This window comes from Caenorhabditis elegans, chromosome III, assembly GCF_000002985.6.
Source record: "Caenorhabditis elegans chromosome III".
Lineage (NCBI taxonomy): Eukaryota > Metazoa > Nematoda > Chromadorea > Rhabditida > Rhabditidae > Caenorhabditis > Caenorhabditis elegans.
Window position 1 is genome coordinate 4,922,250 of NC_003281.10, and position 15,027 is coordinate 4,937,276.

The window sequence follows — 15,027 nt, forward strand, 5'->3', positions numbered from 1 at the left end:
GTTGCAGAAATGGGCGTATTGCAAGCCACGGTTCTGTGGGCGGGGCCAATCCCCCGAGTTGGTAATCCCCCCAGTTGGACATCCCCCGAGTTCTTCGGGTCTCTTCACTATCGCTGATAAATACCAGAAATATGAATCGAACTGAAATGAACAAAATTTTTTAAAATACGAAAACCATGACTTTTAAAATTATTTCATTTAAAGAACATAATAAAACACTTTTTAAAACATAAAACTATTCAGACTAGCTGAAATTAACTTTAAACACGAATGAATAAAGACTTGAATGGGAGGTTGTTTTGGAAAGACCAATTGTTCAGAGTTCAAGGGAAAATGAATGATTTCAGAGATGTTCAAGTATAGAGAGATAAACAAGAGACTGTAGAGGAAATCCTCCAAGAAAACAATTCGTAAACCTATAGAGAAACAAGAGATTTGATAAAATGTAGAAGTATCTAGTTGAAAAGGGGAGCTTGTATCGTATAACATACACTCAAACAATTGTTCAACAATAACGAATTCCACTAATAATACAAGGATTTCTCAGCTCACCATAAGGAGAATGAATAACAATGATACAGTTTTCAATATTTAAAAAAAAAGTAGGAACCGGCCTATTCTTATCAGATAGCAATTTCCAACTTCGAACCAGCGAATTGGGAATTGGATAGGAAAATTTAAATAAATAAAAAATATTAAAAAACTAGAAGAGATCGAATGGAATATAAATTTTAAAAACTAGACGAATCATATCAATTAAGATATCCACGACACGTCTTCGCACCACACAGACAATCTATTTTGTCGTCTTCAATTGGGAACTTGTAGTCATACGTGATTTCTTCACCCTTCTTGATAATTGTTCGGCTGTAGATGACTATCCGCTTCTCGCCTTCGATTGTAAGAACCTAAAAATTTTAAATTATTTTTTTAAAATCAGATTATCAAATTAACTACGTACCTTCGCGTAGCAATTAGGTTGGCACGAGTGATTAATAAATCGAGCAAAATTTCCACGCTTTGTTGCATCGATCACATGATGCAGATCAATTCGGAACAGATATGAACTTCCGATTCCACGACGTTCATAAGCCTTTTCTCGTTCTTCGGCCACCAGAGATCGGATCTGAAAAAAAATCAATACTTCGGAATTTAATTTCACAAAAAAAACTGACCGTCTGTCCTATATACTCCACAATCATCTCATCTGGTGCAATCGACTCCATCGCGTAGAGACCCCATCCGTGAATACGAGAACGTGCAAACTTGATCATCTTTTTGCGGAACTGTAAATTTATGTTTTATGGCAAACATCTTTTTTTTGGAAAACTACTTTGAGCTGATTTATCTTGAAGAAATCATTGTTAGCATCACCAAGTGACGTAAGCAATCGACGTTGGAGCAATCTCATATCTTTACTGGCCAGATGCTGATGCCGAATCGCGGTTTCATCTCTTTCACTGAAGATTGCAGTCGGATGCGATTCATTATCAGGACGTCTCACAAGACTCCTTTTCTGCTTCATTGTCATCTTCTCGTATGGTCGAGCACGAGAGCATCCAGCAGCTACCGGAATTACTCCATCGAGTTCTTCATCCTCGTAGAAAGCATCTGGCAGTCCTTTTTTCGAACGAATCGGGTTGAGCTGAAAATTATGTTGATGAATAGAATAGTAGTAAAAGTATAACTCACTCTTAACAGAGGATCTTCTGATCTCAACATTTCTTTGAAGGTTAACATTTTCTTCCAGGGCAATTCATCAGCACTTTTAACTTCACTTTGCATTTCATTAAGTGCTGCCCTCAAATACCATTGATCTTCCAAATCGGGCAGATCTTCGCAGTCTCCGATGATTTTCTTCTTTTCCTCTTCAGATCGTGGTTTGAATGTTTTCTTAAAGCGTGGCGGAGGAGCTGGGCGCTGAAAGATCGCACATTATATTATTTGACAAAGCAATTAATTAAATAAACAGAAAATACTTACCTTGGTTGGTGGTGGTTCATAATACTCGTAGGGATCCTTTTCAAAAACTTGTTTTCTCGGTTTCTGCTTCTTCTGGACTGTTTTGGGTGCAGTAACAACATCCATGTAAATCAAGGGTCCGGTTTCCGCAACATTGTCTATAGGTCCCCATGGAGCTGGTGTTATTTTTAGAGGTTCACTTCCTGGCTCCGATTTGCACGGTGAATGATCAAATATTTGAATTTTCGGTTGCCTTGGATCGTCTATTCCGAAATAGCAGTGTTCCGTTGTGAAAGGATGATACTCGTGGGCTCGTATGGAGTTTGCCGGAAGATTCATTTCAATTATACCTGCTTTCTCCCAATGTACTATTTTATATGGTAGATACGAAGAATCACCGATTATTGGACCAGAAGTTTCCACTGGCTCTGGTAGTGGTCTCTCTTCACCTTCAATCTTCGAAACTCGTTCAGAAATAAAATCTGTCTGTGATTTCTTTTTCGGTGGTTCTCCGTCCGTCTTCTCTTGTTGAGGCTCCAAACTACTTTGCCTACTTGACACAACTGATGTTGCAGTTGATCCTGTTGTAGACGACTCATCGCTTGACATAATCAACTTGCGTTTTCGTGACTTTTCATCAGCAGTTTCTTCCTGCTTCATTGAGCTTGTAGACGAAGATGAAGAAGTTCGAGAGCTCGATGAGACATCTCTTTGCCTTTCTGGACTACTTTGAATACTTGTTGAACTAAACGAAGCACGTCTTCGTCGCTTGTCATTGCTCAAAACTGATGTTTTGCGTCTTTGAACTTCACCCGGCGTGCTGTCGGAATCCGATTCATCTTCTGATACTCGAGCTGATGTTGCGGCCGATGAAGACGATGACGACGTGGAAACTGTACGTTGAGGTGTTGGAGCTACGGATGAATTCCTTGACGTGCTTGACGAATGGACTGGGGTCGAAACTGATGCCTTCGCATGATGATGGTGCTCTTGGTGTTTGGGATGGCTTTTTGGAATCGGCTTTTGTTTCTGCAAAATATGTTTATGGAAGAGTTCAGGAAAATACAAAATATAAGTACTGGTGCATTAAATTTTTTTGAATTAAAAACTAATATGAAACGTGGAAATGTTTAGACCAAAATATTTAAATTCATATTTACAACTAAATTGATGAAATTTTAATCTCAGAAAAAGCTTACCATTATTTTAGAACAATTTTTAGAAGAAAACACCGCTGATTTTTCTTGTTCTCTGTGAATTAAAGAAACGTGGGTTTGCACTTTAAAATTCAGAAATGATCGTTTCTTTTCCAAAATTGTTTGAAGTTCGTCAAAATATTTTATTTTAAACATTTTACACTATTTTTAATAAACTACTACAGTCGTGGTATGACGAAAAAATGAGTGTATTTTCATATGTTGAGAAATGTAATCTCACAAATTGAATAATAATATATAAATAATATAGCGACTTACTCTGTAGAATCCACGTGACGAGCTGGCAAACGATTGATTGTTGTAGAGAGTCTGAGAAGGCTTTTCCAGGATTAATAATGCTTATTTAAAAAATTAAGTTTTTAATGTTCTAACGCTCACCGAATTGATACTTCTATAGACCCTTTGTGGTATATATGGAACCTTGAACACGGAACAAGGTGGATACAGTGATGGAGGAGGCGGAGGAGGTGGTGGTAAAGATGGGAGAACCCGCCGAACTGTCACAACTTTCTTTCGAACAGTATTCAGAGAACTGTGATTTAGATAAGGAGCCGAGTTATTATACATTATTAATAAAAAGGACGAAATATATACAAGAAAAGGTTAAACCAATTCGAAATGAAACGTTTTTGACCCGTAATTTGTTTGTGAGTGGAGAGAGGGAAGAGGGGAGGAAGAGACGCAGACATATGGGGACAAATTCAAATGTTCGCGCGAAAAACTAACGGGTGGCGGGATGAGGGAAGAGGTTAAAATATCTGGAATCTACACAAATATCAATTTTTATCAGAGATCTATCACATAGTTACAAAATCCCCTTTCTCTCATCGAAGTTTTTTTGTTTAAAATTTATATAGAAATAAAGAGAAATGTTTGTTCTCTCAGAAAATAATTTTACTTTTATTTTTACTTTTGGTCAAGTAATTTTCAGAAGGTAAAATATTTCATATACATTTCCAACAAAAACGATGAGAAAAAGGGGGAATTAGTACATTTCTGGGCTCCATCACTGTTCCATAGTACATCACAAATACTCAGTTTTCGAGAAAATAATAATAAATCGCTCACCATCATATCAGCAATCAAATGATTGCTCGGTTTTTCAGCTTCTTGCCTTGCTTTCTCCTCTCGTTCCTTTTTCCGTTTTTCTTCGTCAGCAATAGCTTTCAAATGAAGTTTTTCGTCCAATGCAGCAAAGCACTGTCGCATAATTTGCTGGCGAATATCTTCAGCCACTTTTCTGCTGAGCTCATCCATCATTCTCTTCTTGCACTTTTTCACAATCGGTGTTCGAGCAATTGCAATACGTTCGAGATCCTGAAGTTATAAAAATTAAATTATATAATTAAAAATGATCATTGAAATAGTTACCTGTCGTTTCTTTTCCTCCATACACTCGATTTTCTCAACATTGGATACAGTTTCTCCATCACTGGAAACCTCGACATCCATATCTTCTAACGAATGACGATCATCATGAGATTCCGAGTGTTTGAGGGGATAGTCATATTCAACTTCGACTTGTGCAGGTTCTTCGCGTTGGGTTGGTCCAAAAATCCCAGAAAATCTCTCAGAAAGAGACGGTTTCTCAGGAGACTCTGCTCTACCAACATCTTCTTGAATAGGCGCAGGCCCTGGTGGTGGTCCTGGTATTGAACTGAAAGGTTCTGGAGCTGCTGATAGTGCTGCTATTTGAACCAATCCCGGCTGTGGAATGTTGGATGCTTGATAGGGAGTTGGCAAAGGAGCATTTGTGATGGGCTTGAAAGTGGGGGTAAATCCTGGTGGTGGTTGAGAAAAATCGCAAAACGGTGGTAAACTCGTGGTTATCGGTGGTGGAGCCATATGCTGTGGGGGCAAATTATAATAAGTAGCAGGGATCATTTGCGGTTGTACGTGTTGATATGGTGTTTGAAGATGCACTGATGGATGACCTTTTGGTGGTGGTGGCGGCGGAGTTTCATGAGATTTCAAATTTGGGACACTATTTGTGTGAGTGCTTGAAAGTTCACGCCGTGTTGAGGAGGAGGAAGTAGTTTGAAATTTTCGTTCCGAGCTTCGATTCTGAGATCTTCCGGATCGTCGTCTTCGAGTATCCTCGTCAGATTCGTCCGTTGAATCCCATCCAAAAGCTCGGGAATCTTTTTTCGATCGATTAGGAGATTTTGGACGTTTCTGAAATCATAATTTTTGTTTCGACGGTTATTAAGCTTAAAAAGATATAAAAGTGATAATATGGATTTTGTTTCAAAGATCGTACCTTCTTCTTTCTTTCTTCATCTGAAAAATCTGGATAAGTATCGACAGAAGAGCTTCCCGATGCAGATTCGGAAGAAACATTCTCCAACTGATTTTTTCCTCGTATCACAGCAGTCCGTTCCTTTATATGAACTTGCTCATATTTCTTATTTCCTCCCTCGTACTTAATTTTCCGTTTTTCCATCTTATAAGTTTCGTACTTCACAACGTCCCCATTTGCATTTTTCGATCCATTTCTTGATTCAGGCCTTCGATGAGTCCGTCGGCTGGAACTACGTCCAGAACGATCCATACCATCGGATGGACTTCTCGATCTATTTCTGTGGCGAGAAAGCGAGCTTCGACTTGTGCTTCGGTAAGGATCCTCACGGGAATACGATGGTGGAGGTTCTGAAAAGAATAGCATTATAGATTATTGTGTATCGAACCAGCAAATCACATTAAACAACAATAAAATTTGCAATTCAGTGCATACATGAAAACTCAGATTTTTAGACAAGTTTGAGAGAAAAAAATGTTAGTAAGTGACTAAAAAACAAAGGAAACCGTGTACAATATTTGGAAAGCGCAGTGAGAAGCAACAAAACCTTGTGAATACGGCCTGAAATCCTCTCGAATCTTGTAGTTCCGATTATGTGATCCATTCATCTCTTTCTTCTCATCAACTTTAGAAGATTTGATATTATTATTATTGAAATGACGTGCCACTGGAATCGAGAAAACGTGTTTCGTCTGCTTCGTCCAACCGCCAAATTTAAAGTTATTTTCTTGACAACTTATAACAAGATCGTCAATGTTCGGTTCACTTTTGAATTTCGAATCGTAATAATTTTCCTTGTGACTTTTATGATTTTTTGTCAACGGAATATTCGATTTTCCCGGTTTTGACTCTGAAAAGTGCTCATGCAAGAAGCATACATGCAATACAAGTGAGATTGGGGTGAAATCAGTGCACAAACGTAGGAAACAATTAATATCAACTTACCAGTTGGTCGAAACTCTGGCATGTGCATAGTACTTGAACTTGGCTGAATGTTGTTGTAATACGGAAGCTGTACTGATGGAACTGGAGCAAGATTCGAAACGGAAGCCACTGGAGGAGGTGGCGGTGGTGGAGGTGATTCTTCTTTGATCGGAGGTGGTGGTATAGGAGACATTTTCATTGAAGAAGGTCCTGTAAGAAGATTACACATTTTATATTGGGGGAAACATATTTTCATGGTGTGGTTTTCGAAATCAACTTACCAACATCATGATCCATTGTATAATCACGCTCATAATGATCAGAAGTATCCATTATAACACCAGATAACATTCCTCCTTCATCTTCATACGTATTTCTCATAGCTAGCTCATATTTCTCATTCTGATCTCGCAGGAAATTGGCTCGAAGATCTCGAAGAACACTCGGATCGATTGAGGCAAGATCGTCAGGAAGAATTGGGAGGACTTGTCCATTAGTTGCAACTTCGTATTCTTCATTGAGAATTGACACTGAAATATAATCAGAATACAGTGGAAATTCTTGAAAAACTTTCTTGGAGGGGATGTTCGGGGATTTCCAGCACCGAATTTTCTCAAACTTATACATTTACCGCCTTTTCTGCTAAATTTGCTAGTCTGGGGTCATTTTGAGCAATTTGAAGCAAAATCCTACAGAAAAAAACTTACGGAAAGGATCAATACGAGGTGTACATTTTGTGGCAAGTAAATTTTGAGCATGATACATGCTGTAAAAATTGTGAGCCTCCTTGACGGTCGCAAACTTAACATATGCCATTTTCATATGCCGCTTTGTTTCGGGATGAATACACACGTAAGCTTTCTCAACCTTTCCACAATCCCTGAAAAAAATGTACATTGAAGAATGAAATTCCGGGTTTTAAATGCTTACTTTGCAAAATCCCGGAGCAAAACTTCTGTACAATTGTCGTCCATATTAAACAAAGAAACTTCTCGTTTTGGTGGAATTGTACAATAATACGAATCTACGCGAAGATGGGCTCGACATAAGTATCGTGGATTCCGGAAGGAGTTGGTTTGATATACCGATGATTGTTGAAGACTTTCAAAATTCTTTCTAGGATCTTCAAGCATATTCTCACTTGTTTTTCTCACGCCAGTGCGTTTTATTCGCTGAAAAAATTATGAATTCGAAATAAGTGAAATTTGCTAGAATTAGAATACCTCAAAATCCTCTTTCGATTTGCAATCCTGTGGAAAACCATCACGCCGCAAAAACGACTTTCCTGTTTCGAAAACCTTCTGCCAAGCCCATTTGCACTTATGATTTTCAATTTTTGGGCCGCTGTTGCTTGAACTGGGCTGAAATTATTACGGGTTAAACATCTGAAATCGTTAATAAAATATCAAGTTCCAATTACCTTATCTCGCTTTGAATGCGATTTCCGCGGAGGATGATGGTTCATATCATGTGTGGACATTTCCCATCAATTATTTATTGATGCAGAAGATTGCAAACTACTGTGCAATTTTCATCCGATGCACAGTAGAAATCTGAAAACGTTTCTGTTTTTAGTCAATGTAGTGGTATTTTTGATGTTCTTCGAAAAATCACGATTAGAAGCTAATGCAAATCAAAACTCGGGAAATTTTTTCTATGTTTCAATTTTAAATAAACTAGATTTTTGAATTTGAACAGAAAATATTGAAAAAAACATTTTTAAAACCTGCAAAAATGGCAGAGAAACTGCCGTTTGCCGGTGAATCGGCGCGAAAAACAGTGTTGGCCTAGTAAATGCGTGGTGACGTTTCTAGGTCAAATAGCCGCGGCCACGGCCATGAGGTCATATTTGCGCGGTAATTCAAATTATATTTCTTTAAAAAAAAACAGGGCAAGCCAATAAACTGGAATCAAAGCTCTATGGTCTGGATATGAAGTTTGCTATTCAATAAAAGAGAACATTTATGAATAAAACCATTGTTAAAAATTGATACAAAATAAACAGAAACAACTAAATTTATAATTATCGAAGAACAGTAATTTATAGAAATCTCTTTTTAACATGTTTTGTGTTTTCTGGATTATCTTGTACATCTTTCAAAGCATGAAGATGGTGCCTCATTAACTTCAGAACATTCGTAAATTCGTCGATTTTTCCACTTCTAGCACTGAGTTGCACAACGTGTTCGAATCTCATCGGTATCTTCGGCCTCATCTCTTCAGGCACCATATCGATCCATTTTTGAGATTGAAGAGATTTAGCAAGAGATGAGATATTCTAGGTTAAGAAACAATTAGGAAAATGATATATTATACAAGTTCTTACGGTTTTTTCATTTTCATCGAGTGCGTCAATTTTATTTAATACACATATTACAGGTTTTCTTGCTAATTTTTGATTATAGAGTTCCACTTCGCGATTTAAAAGAGCAATTGATTCCAGCGGGTTTCTGAAAATGTAAAAGTCGTGCTTCAGTGCCAAGTCGTTTAAAGAAAACTACCTAAAAGGGCAATCAAGTTCATTTTTCAACTGAAATCCTTGACAATCAACAACCATAACAACAATATCAGCATATTCCAAATGTTTCAGAAACTTGTATCCCTTGCCTCGATTCATAGATGCACCTTCGATAATTCCAGGTAAATCGGCAATAGAGAGAGTGAACGATGGGTCTAAAGCTTTGAAATTTAGCTTAATTGTTTTAAAAAATAAGGGAAAATCACCTTCAACGCTAAATTCTTCTTTATTTTTAAAAAATGCTACTTGCGGATTAACTGTTGTAAAAGCATAATCCGCAATTTTAACAGATTTTTCTGGAACCAAAGCCTTCAAAAGTGTTGACTTTCCAGCATTTGGGAATCCAAGTAATCCAATATTCGGCCGCAGTTTTAAGTGAATTTCCACGTCAAAGGTGTCACCTTTCGAACCTCTGGAAATTATTATTTTTGAATTTTTGAGATTTGAATTTGAAAACTTACTTATAACCGATTTTAGAGTATCCACCTTCACCTCCGCGTGCAATAAGATATCGATGGAAAGGTTTGGAGCAACGTGCAATTAGCTTGTTTTTCTCTCGATCAACAACTTCAATCCCAACTGGAACATCGAAAAATTGATGCTTCGCGTGTTGTCCAATCAACATGATTTTAGTGGCTGCTTCGCCGTTTTCTGATCGTATCTGAAATTGTTCGATTTTAATAGAATAAATAAAGCTTAAGAAAACTTACTTTCATTTTGTTTTTAAGTCGTTTTTTGATATCTGTGAATGCAAGTGAAGGTTTTGCAACAAAGTAAATGTCTCCTCCATTTCCACCGACTCCGTTGTACCTGAAGAAACAAAAAATATGAACTTTTGTGAACAAAAGAGTATAACCTTGACAATCCAGAACCTCCAGAACCTGCTTTTATGTTCACCAAGTATTTATCGATTTTCAAAACATTCAAATCGTCTTTTATGAGTTTCTGGACTTGAGAAATGGTTTCGCGAAGAAGAAGAGTGAGTCTCATCGCGTGAGAATTCTGAATTTAAATTATTTTAGAGAACGGCCGTGGCCGACGATCGTCTCAAATTTAGGTCATAGGAGATGATTTGAAACATTTTTGTTGAAGAGCGCTGAAGATTTTCATTTAAAAAAGGATGCACTTTATTTTTTCTTTCAATGTTGATGAAAACTTGTATAATTTAAAACAGGTGGTTATATAAATTCGTTTCATTACGATTTTCTAGCTGATTCCGTTCAATATGTTTATGTAATACCGAAAATAAATAATAATAAATAATAAAAAAAATTGATTAAAGCCGTATCATCGTGAGAATTAAAGGCGCATGTCTGGAGTCCAGCTTTCGTTGCGAGACCAACAGAATTACCGTAGGAAAGTTTTAAAAACATTTTTTGTTTGAACAGTTTCTAATTTTTACAGCGTATCCTTGTGCCGCCTCTCAAGTAACTTTTCTTCTATATAATTCTCAGATGTACCGATTCTGTGTGGCATTAACACCAAGCACCTCAGAGGACGAGCAGGTTGTGAGAAAATCAGAGAAGTACATATAAATATAAGTCTATTCTTCATCTGGATCAAAATTGCAGGCCAGCTTCAAAACCACCGACTCCCGAGGTAGAAGACTGCACATTTTCTGAAAAGAACAATGATCAAAGAAAAATTGAAAAAGAAACAGAATCAGAAGAATCGAGTAATTTGAAATTTCCGCCTGCTCGACCATCAATTCGGAATGCGACGGTTTGTTTGTATCATGTTAATTAGAAAAATGTATTACTATTTCAGAATTTCCGCCGAATAATTTGTATTTCTGAATCAGATAGTGGAAAGGAAGAGCCGGTAGTGAAGAAGGAAGTCTTGAAAACAAATAAACTCAGAATATCTGAAACGAAGCCCGAGTATCCTCCAGAACTTCTACAACTTGAAGCAAGACTCCAGGAACTTCGAGCTGGCCGAAAAAATAAACAAGGACGAGTAAGCTGTTTTTAGGTTTTCAATAGTTTATTGAAGATATATTTTGTTTTAGATAAACCGCAAGTTCGTGGCTAAACCCTGTGGAGTTGTGAGTGGAGAGACACCTCAACGTCCATTTCTTGAAGAAATGTATTATTTCAATCCTCAGGAAACTGGAACTGCGAGCGAGATTTTCGACATGCTTTTCCCTGCAAAGTAAGCCTTTTCAATATAGAGTGAATATATTTTTTAATTAAATACCTTTGACAAGTTTCAGAGATACTCCAAATTTTCGCCCATGGCTTGATGGGCACTTTTCGGCTCCAGATTTGCAGTTCAAACAAATAGAAAAACAACGACAAACTAAACTCCATTCATACACAGGGACCACGTTACAAGAAAAAAAACGCAAAAAACGAAAAAAAATATTGAAAAGTATTCAAGAAATATTGTGGCTTCTACACTTCCAGAAACATGATGATTTCTTGGAATCAACGAGTCGCCTCACAATTAAGAACTTTTCATGCCATTTTGATGAACATCAGCGGCTTAAATTGCTGCGTAACAACGATTTATCATTAATATGTAATTATCAAATCGGATCAGAAAATACTCCAATTTTTAACCAAAGAAGCACGGATTGTATGCTTAGACCCGTATTTATAGGTTGGTTACTTTCATATTTAGATGTTTTTAACTTTGAATAATTCGTTTCAGATGGCTTATCATTCATGGACATGCTAATTCCGATCTCATCGTCGCTTCCAATAATTTCCACGAGATCTCTACTTGAAATACTTTTAAATTTCATTCTAGACGGGTGCCAAACTGTAATATACTTGCCAGATTATTATAACGATACAACTAACCAAAAAGTCGATGACTCGACTATTTTTCAATTCTTGTGCAATTCAAAACTTATACAGTTTGTTGACGGGCGGAGTCGGAGGGCTGTGGAACGACAAGTATTGCTTGAAGCTGAAAAGGTTATTCTTTTAGTTTCAAAATTCGTTAATTTGAAAATAAATTTTAGGTCCATGGAGTCTTTGTTTCCTCAGCGGAAGAGTTTCTAACCCGAAACGCTATTCAATGCTTTCCAGTGATTAATCGTTATTCTAAAAGACTTGATGAATTTCTAATTTGCACAGTATTCCTAGTCAATAATCTTCCGAAAAAAATACTCGCACAAGATTTCGTTGAAGAATCTAGAGTTTTGAAACCTGAAGGGAGTTCTTCAGCCGTATCAAGCACAACTGTCCTAGAAGAATCACATCAAAAAATCAGTGGAGCTATGGAAGACTCTGAGGATGAACCTGCTGATCCACAAACGTTGAAACAAGAATATTTGATTAAAGAGGAATGTTCTGAAATATCAGAAGATTCTGAAGAAGGAGCTATCGTCGATGTTGCTTCCAGCTCAGGCGACTTATCCGAAAACGTAGGTGCAATCTAAATTTTGTAAAGTCTAAATTTTTTCAGCGTGATCAGAAATCTGAAAACGAAGAATTTGAATATTCCCCGCATCAGTTAACTCTTGAGCAACAAACATATTTGGTTATTTTTTCCAGTTTTCCGTTCAGATTGATTTATCATCAATATTTCAGATTTCCTCTATGGCGCAACTCTCTATTTTCCATTTCCAACGCTATCGCCAAATAAGAGTATTCCTTATGATTATAAAACGTTACGTGCCAGAACTTTTACCTAGTTTTATGCAAAAAACTCGCATGGATGATGTTGCTATGGCAATTCAAGACATTCAGAACGGGAAGGACCTTCTTTATTGGCCTATTTTCTCAAAAATTGATAATTAATATGTTCAATAAAAATATTTTCGCATTTCTTTGGTTTTAAACTTTTATTTTAAAAATTCTTGGTAATATATACCCTGAAAATTGTATTTTAAACAAACAATTGCATTTTTTGTTTGAAAAATTTTATTTGAATTTTCTGGCAACAACACTCCGAAATTCCGTATGCGCGTGTTGTTTAGCCGCATACGAAACACCCAGTTTCTCAGGAGCATTGATTAAAGTCGGGCTAAAGTAAAGTTAGCAAGCTTCTTTTGAATTTGAAGTTCGTCTTTTAGTTATAATTTCATTTTAAGTAATATGCCTAACCTTCGAATTATTTGTTCTTCTCGATTTATTCGTTAGTTCCTCTGTTCTCAGTATCTTCCCGTCAGATTATCATTACCGACTTTTTTATTCCCATTTTTCATTACTTAGCAGAATCAATCACTTCATTTGGCTGAATAGCTACTATTTTAACACAAGTTTCTTTGATGCTTGTCAGAAGTGTTATTCATTCAAGGTATAAAGCTATAATTAGCTATGCCATCATTTTATATTTCGTCCAGCTCTCGTATCTCGCATTTTTATTTCCATGCGGAGTTTCTGATGATATTTTCTTCATTTTTATTCTAGAATTTCATGATCAATTATATCTCACTAATATTTAATCTTAATTACAGATGCTCCGTTCACTGGTATCCAGTGTGACGACGGGTCCGACTCCAGAATGGGCCGGGAGAATTCTAATGGCCTTCAGTGGACATATCAGTCAGCAGAGAGGTCGCAGAAGAACATTGACCCCAGCTCCATGGCTTCCGCCAGTCAAAGAGAGTGTGCCGAAAAGCAGTGTGGGTATTAGCCAGGGGACAAAGTAAGTTGCATTAATTCTTACCTGTTTAGCAAACGTTTTTGTTCAGAAATCTGCTTGAAACCGTAATTGAGAAAGAAACTCTTGCGGCGTCCACCATTGCATTTCAAAATTCTCAAGAAACCAATGTCTCAGTTGTTGACATTCCAGATTCATCAAGACGTGTGGGTCTGGTTGTCCGCAAAATCGGAATGCTCCCACAATGGACAAATGAAGGAAACCGAATTCTGTGCACTGTGCTTGAAGTTGATGAAAATCATGTTGTCAGTATTACATCACCAGAGGCTTGGTATAAATCGTCAGCCGTCGGAAAAAGAAAGGCTTTCAATCGTCACGGTCCTATGTGGAGAGTTACAGTGGGTGCCGGAAATGATGATCCAACAAAATACACGCTTGGGTACCGTAGGCAATTTGTTCGCGCAGGAATTCCAGTGAAAGGTTGGGTTTTTTTTGTGTTTTGCTCCGCTTTTCGATAGTCCTTCACCGTAAATTCATGGTTAAAAAAATAAATTCAGAGAAACTCGGATGTTTCCTGGTAACAGAAGACGCTCTCCCCAGTGCTGGACAGCCACTTGATGCCCGTCACTTCGGAGTTGGTCAATATGTAACTGCTACTGGAAAAACTATTGACTGGGGATTCCAGGTAATTTTTTTCAATTTACAATAGTCTAAAACTTCCAAAATTTCCCTTGCAAGCCAAGGAGCAAAATAATCTCTCAACCCTTGCGAAATATTTTCGAAACTAGTCGTTTTCAGGGTGGAATGCATCGATGGGGAATGCGTGGACAACCGACAAGACGTACCACAAAATCACATCGTAGAATTGGTTCCGTTGGTTCAGTCGGCGATGCTCGAATTTGGCCAGGAAAACGTATGCCGGGACATATGGGTTATGAGTGGAGGACTGTTTCTGGTTTGGAAGTAAGAAATTGCTCTCGATTTTAATTTTCAATTCATTTATTTAAGATTGTTCGAATCAATGTAGATAAACAAGTAATTTATGTGAAAGGAAGTGTACCTGGTGATATTGGAGAAACAATTCTACTTAAAGATTGCTTACAAGAAGAAAAACGTCTGAAATCCGGCCCAATGCCAACATGGGCTCCATCACTAGAAACCATCGAAGAAGAACCGGAGACAGAACCCGAAGAAGGCACAATTCCCAAAAATCTTCTTTTCAACGAAAAATTCTCGCCCAAACTGTTCCGTTTCACATCTCCATCCATTTTATTCACTGATGCCGACGCCAAGAAGGCCACTGGAAGAGATAAAACGAAAGCTAAGATTGCAAAAGTTAAAAAGTAATGGTGTATCTAATTTTATGATATATTACGGTTTTCCTTTATCGTTTTTTGTCGAAATTCGGTTTATTAGAATTTTTGTTCCGTAGATTTATAGATTTTTCATTGTTTTGCATTGTTTTTGTTTGTTCTGAATACCAAAAAGCAGAGTTTATATTCAATTATTTGTTGATTTTTTTCCAAACCGGTCGTTTACCGAGATTTACTTTA

At 37.2% G+C, this 15,027-nt stretch overlaps 4 protein-coding genes across 9 annotated transcripts; 2 read left to right on the forward strand and 2 right to left on the reverse strand.

The window, feature by feature from the left end:
- Positions 1 to 177: 177 nt before the first annotated feature.
- set-2 (Histone-lysine N-methyltransferase set-2) lies at positions 178 to 7,955 on the reverse strand (the record flags this gene model as incomplete). 3 transcript variants are annotated; one of them, NM_065639.7, is made up of 16 exons in its annotated part: positions 182 to 908; positions 962 to 1,126; positions 1,176 to 1,286; positions 1,334 to 1,645; positions 1,693 to 1,920; positions 1,984 to 2,991; positions 3,438 to 3,488; positions 4,248 to 4,496; positions 4,551 to 5,354; positions 5,440 to 5,828; positions 6,424 to 6,612; positions 6,684 to 6,932; positions 7,110 to 7,282; positions 7,333 to 7,574; positions 7,626 to 7,763; positions 7,823 to 7,955. In NM_065639.7, the coding sequence occupies 16 exons, from the start codon at positions 7,880 to 7,882 to the stop codon at positions 753 to 755; spliced, it is 4,524 nt and encodes a 1,507-aa protein (NP_498040.1). In that variant the 3' UTR covers positions 182 to 752. The 3 variants fall into 3 exon arrangements, with proteins under 3 accessions (NP_498041.1, NP_498040.1, NP_498039.1); NM_065638.6 differs by having other exon boundaries at positions 3,438 to 3,497; positions 7,823 to 7,882; NM_065640.6 differs by lacking the exons at positions 4,248 to 4,496; positions 4,551 to 5,354; positions 5,440 to 5,828; ... (4 more) ...; positions 7,626 to 7,763; positions 7,823 to 7,955 and adding an exon at positions 3,558 to 3,851 and having other exon boundaries at positions 178 to 908.
- A 397-nt stretch (positions 7,956 to 8,352) lies between these two features.
- On the reverse strand, positions 8,353 to 9,924 carry C26E6.12 (OBG-type G domain-containing protein). The gene is made up of 7 exons (NM_065641.7): positions 9,777 to 9,924; positions 9,631 to 9,730; positions 9,382 to 9,581; positions 9,127 to 9,332; positions 8,904 to 9,075; positions 8,729 to 8,852; positions 8,353 to 8,680 (listed from the first exon to the last, which is right to left on the reverse strand). Exons 1-7 carry the CDS (start codon positions 9,908 to 9,910, stop codon positions 8,444 to 8,446), a joined length of 1,173 nt encoding a protein of 390 aa, NP_498042.1. The 5' UTR covers positions 9,911 to 9,924; the 3' UTR covers positions 8,353 to 8,443.
- Positions 9,925 to 10,200: 276 nt separating this feature from the next.
- On the forward strand, positions 10,201 to 12,698 carry eri-9 (Zc3h12a-like Ribonuclease NYN domain-containing protein; the record flags this gene model as incomplete). Of its 4 annotated transcripts, none has more annotated exons than NM_001392083.1 (10): positions 10,201 to 10,272; positions 10,325 to 10,445; positions 10,492 to 10,642; positions 10,688 to 10,876; positions 10,929 to 11,071; positions 11,133 to 11,521; positions 11,573 to 11,841; positions 11,889 to 12,293; positions 12,335 to 12,409; positions 12,460 to 12,698. In NM_001392083.1, 9 exons carry the CDS (start codon positions 10,375 to 10,377, stop codon positions 12,667 to 12,669), a joined length of 1,902 nt encoding a protein of 633 aa, NP_001379722.1. The 4 variants fall into 4 exon arrangements, with proteins under 4 accessions (NP_001379722.1, NP_001293626.1, NP_001293627.1 ...); NM_001306697.3 differs by having other exon boundaries at positions 10,230 to 10,272; positions 11,127 to 11,521; positions 12,460 to 12,669; NM_001306698.3 differs by having other exon boundaries at positions 10,230 to 10,272; positions 12,460 to 12,669.
- Positions 12,699 to 13,328: 630 nt separating this feature from the next.
- On the forward strand, positions 13,329 to 14,972 carry mrps-18C (Large ribosomal subunit protein uL3m; the record flags this gene model as incomplete). Its single annotated transcript, NM_065644.7, has 5 exons — positions 13,329 to 13,519; positions 13,566 to 13,954; positions 14,032 to 14,159; positions 14,273 to 14,437; positions 14,483 to 14,972. 5 exons carry the CDS (start codon positions 13,329 to 13,331, stop codon positions 14,819 to 14,821), a joined length of 1,212 nt encoding a protein of 403 aa, NP_498045.2. The 3' UTR covers positions 14,822 to 14,972.
- Positions 14,973 to 15,027: the final 55 nt, after the last annotated feature.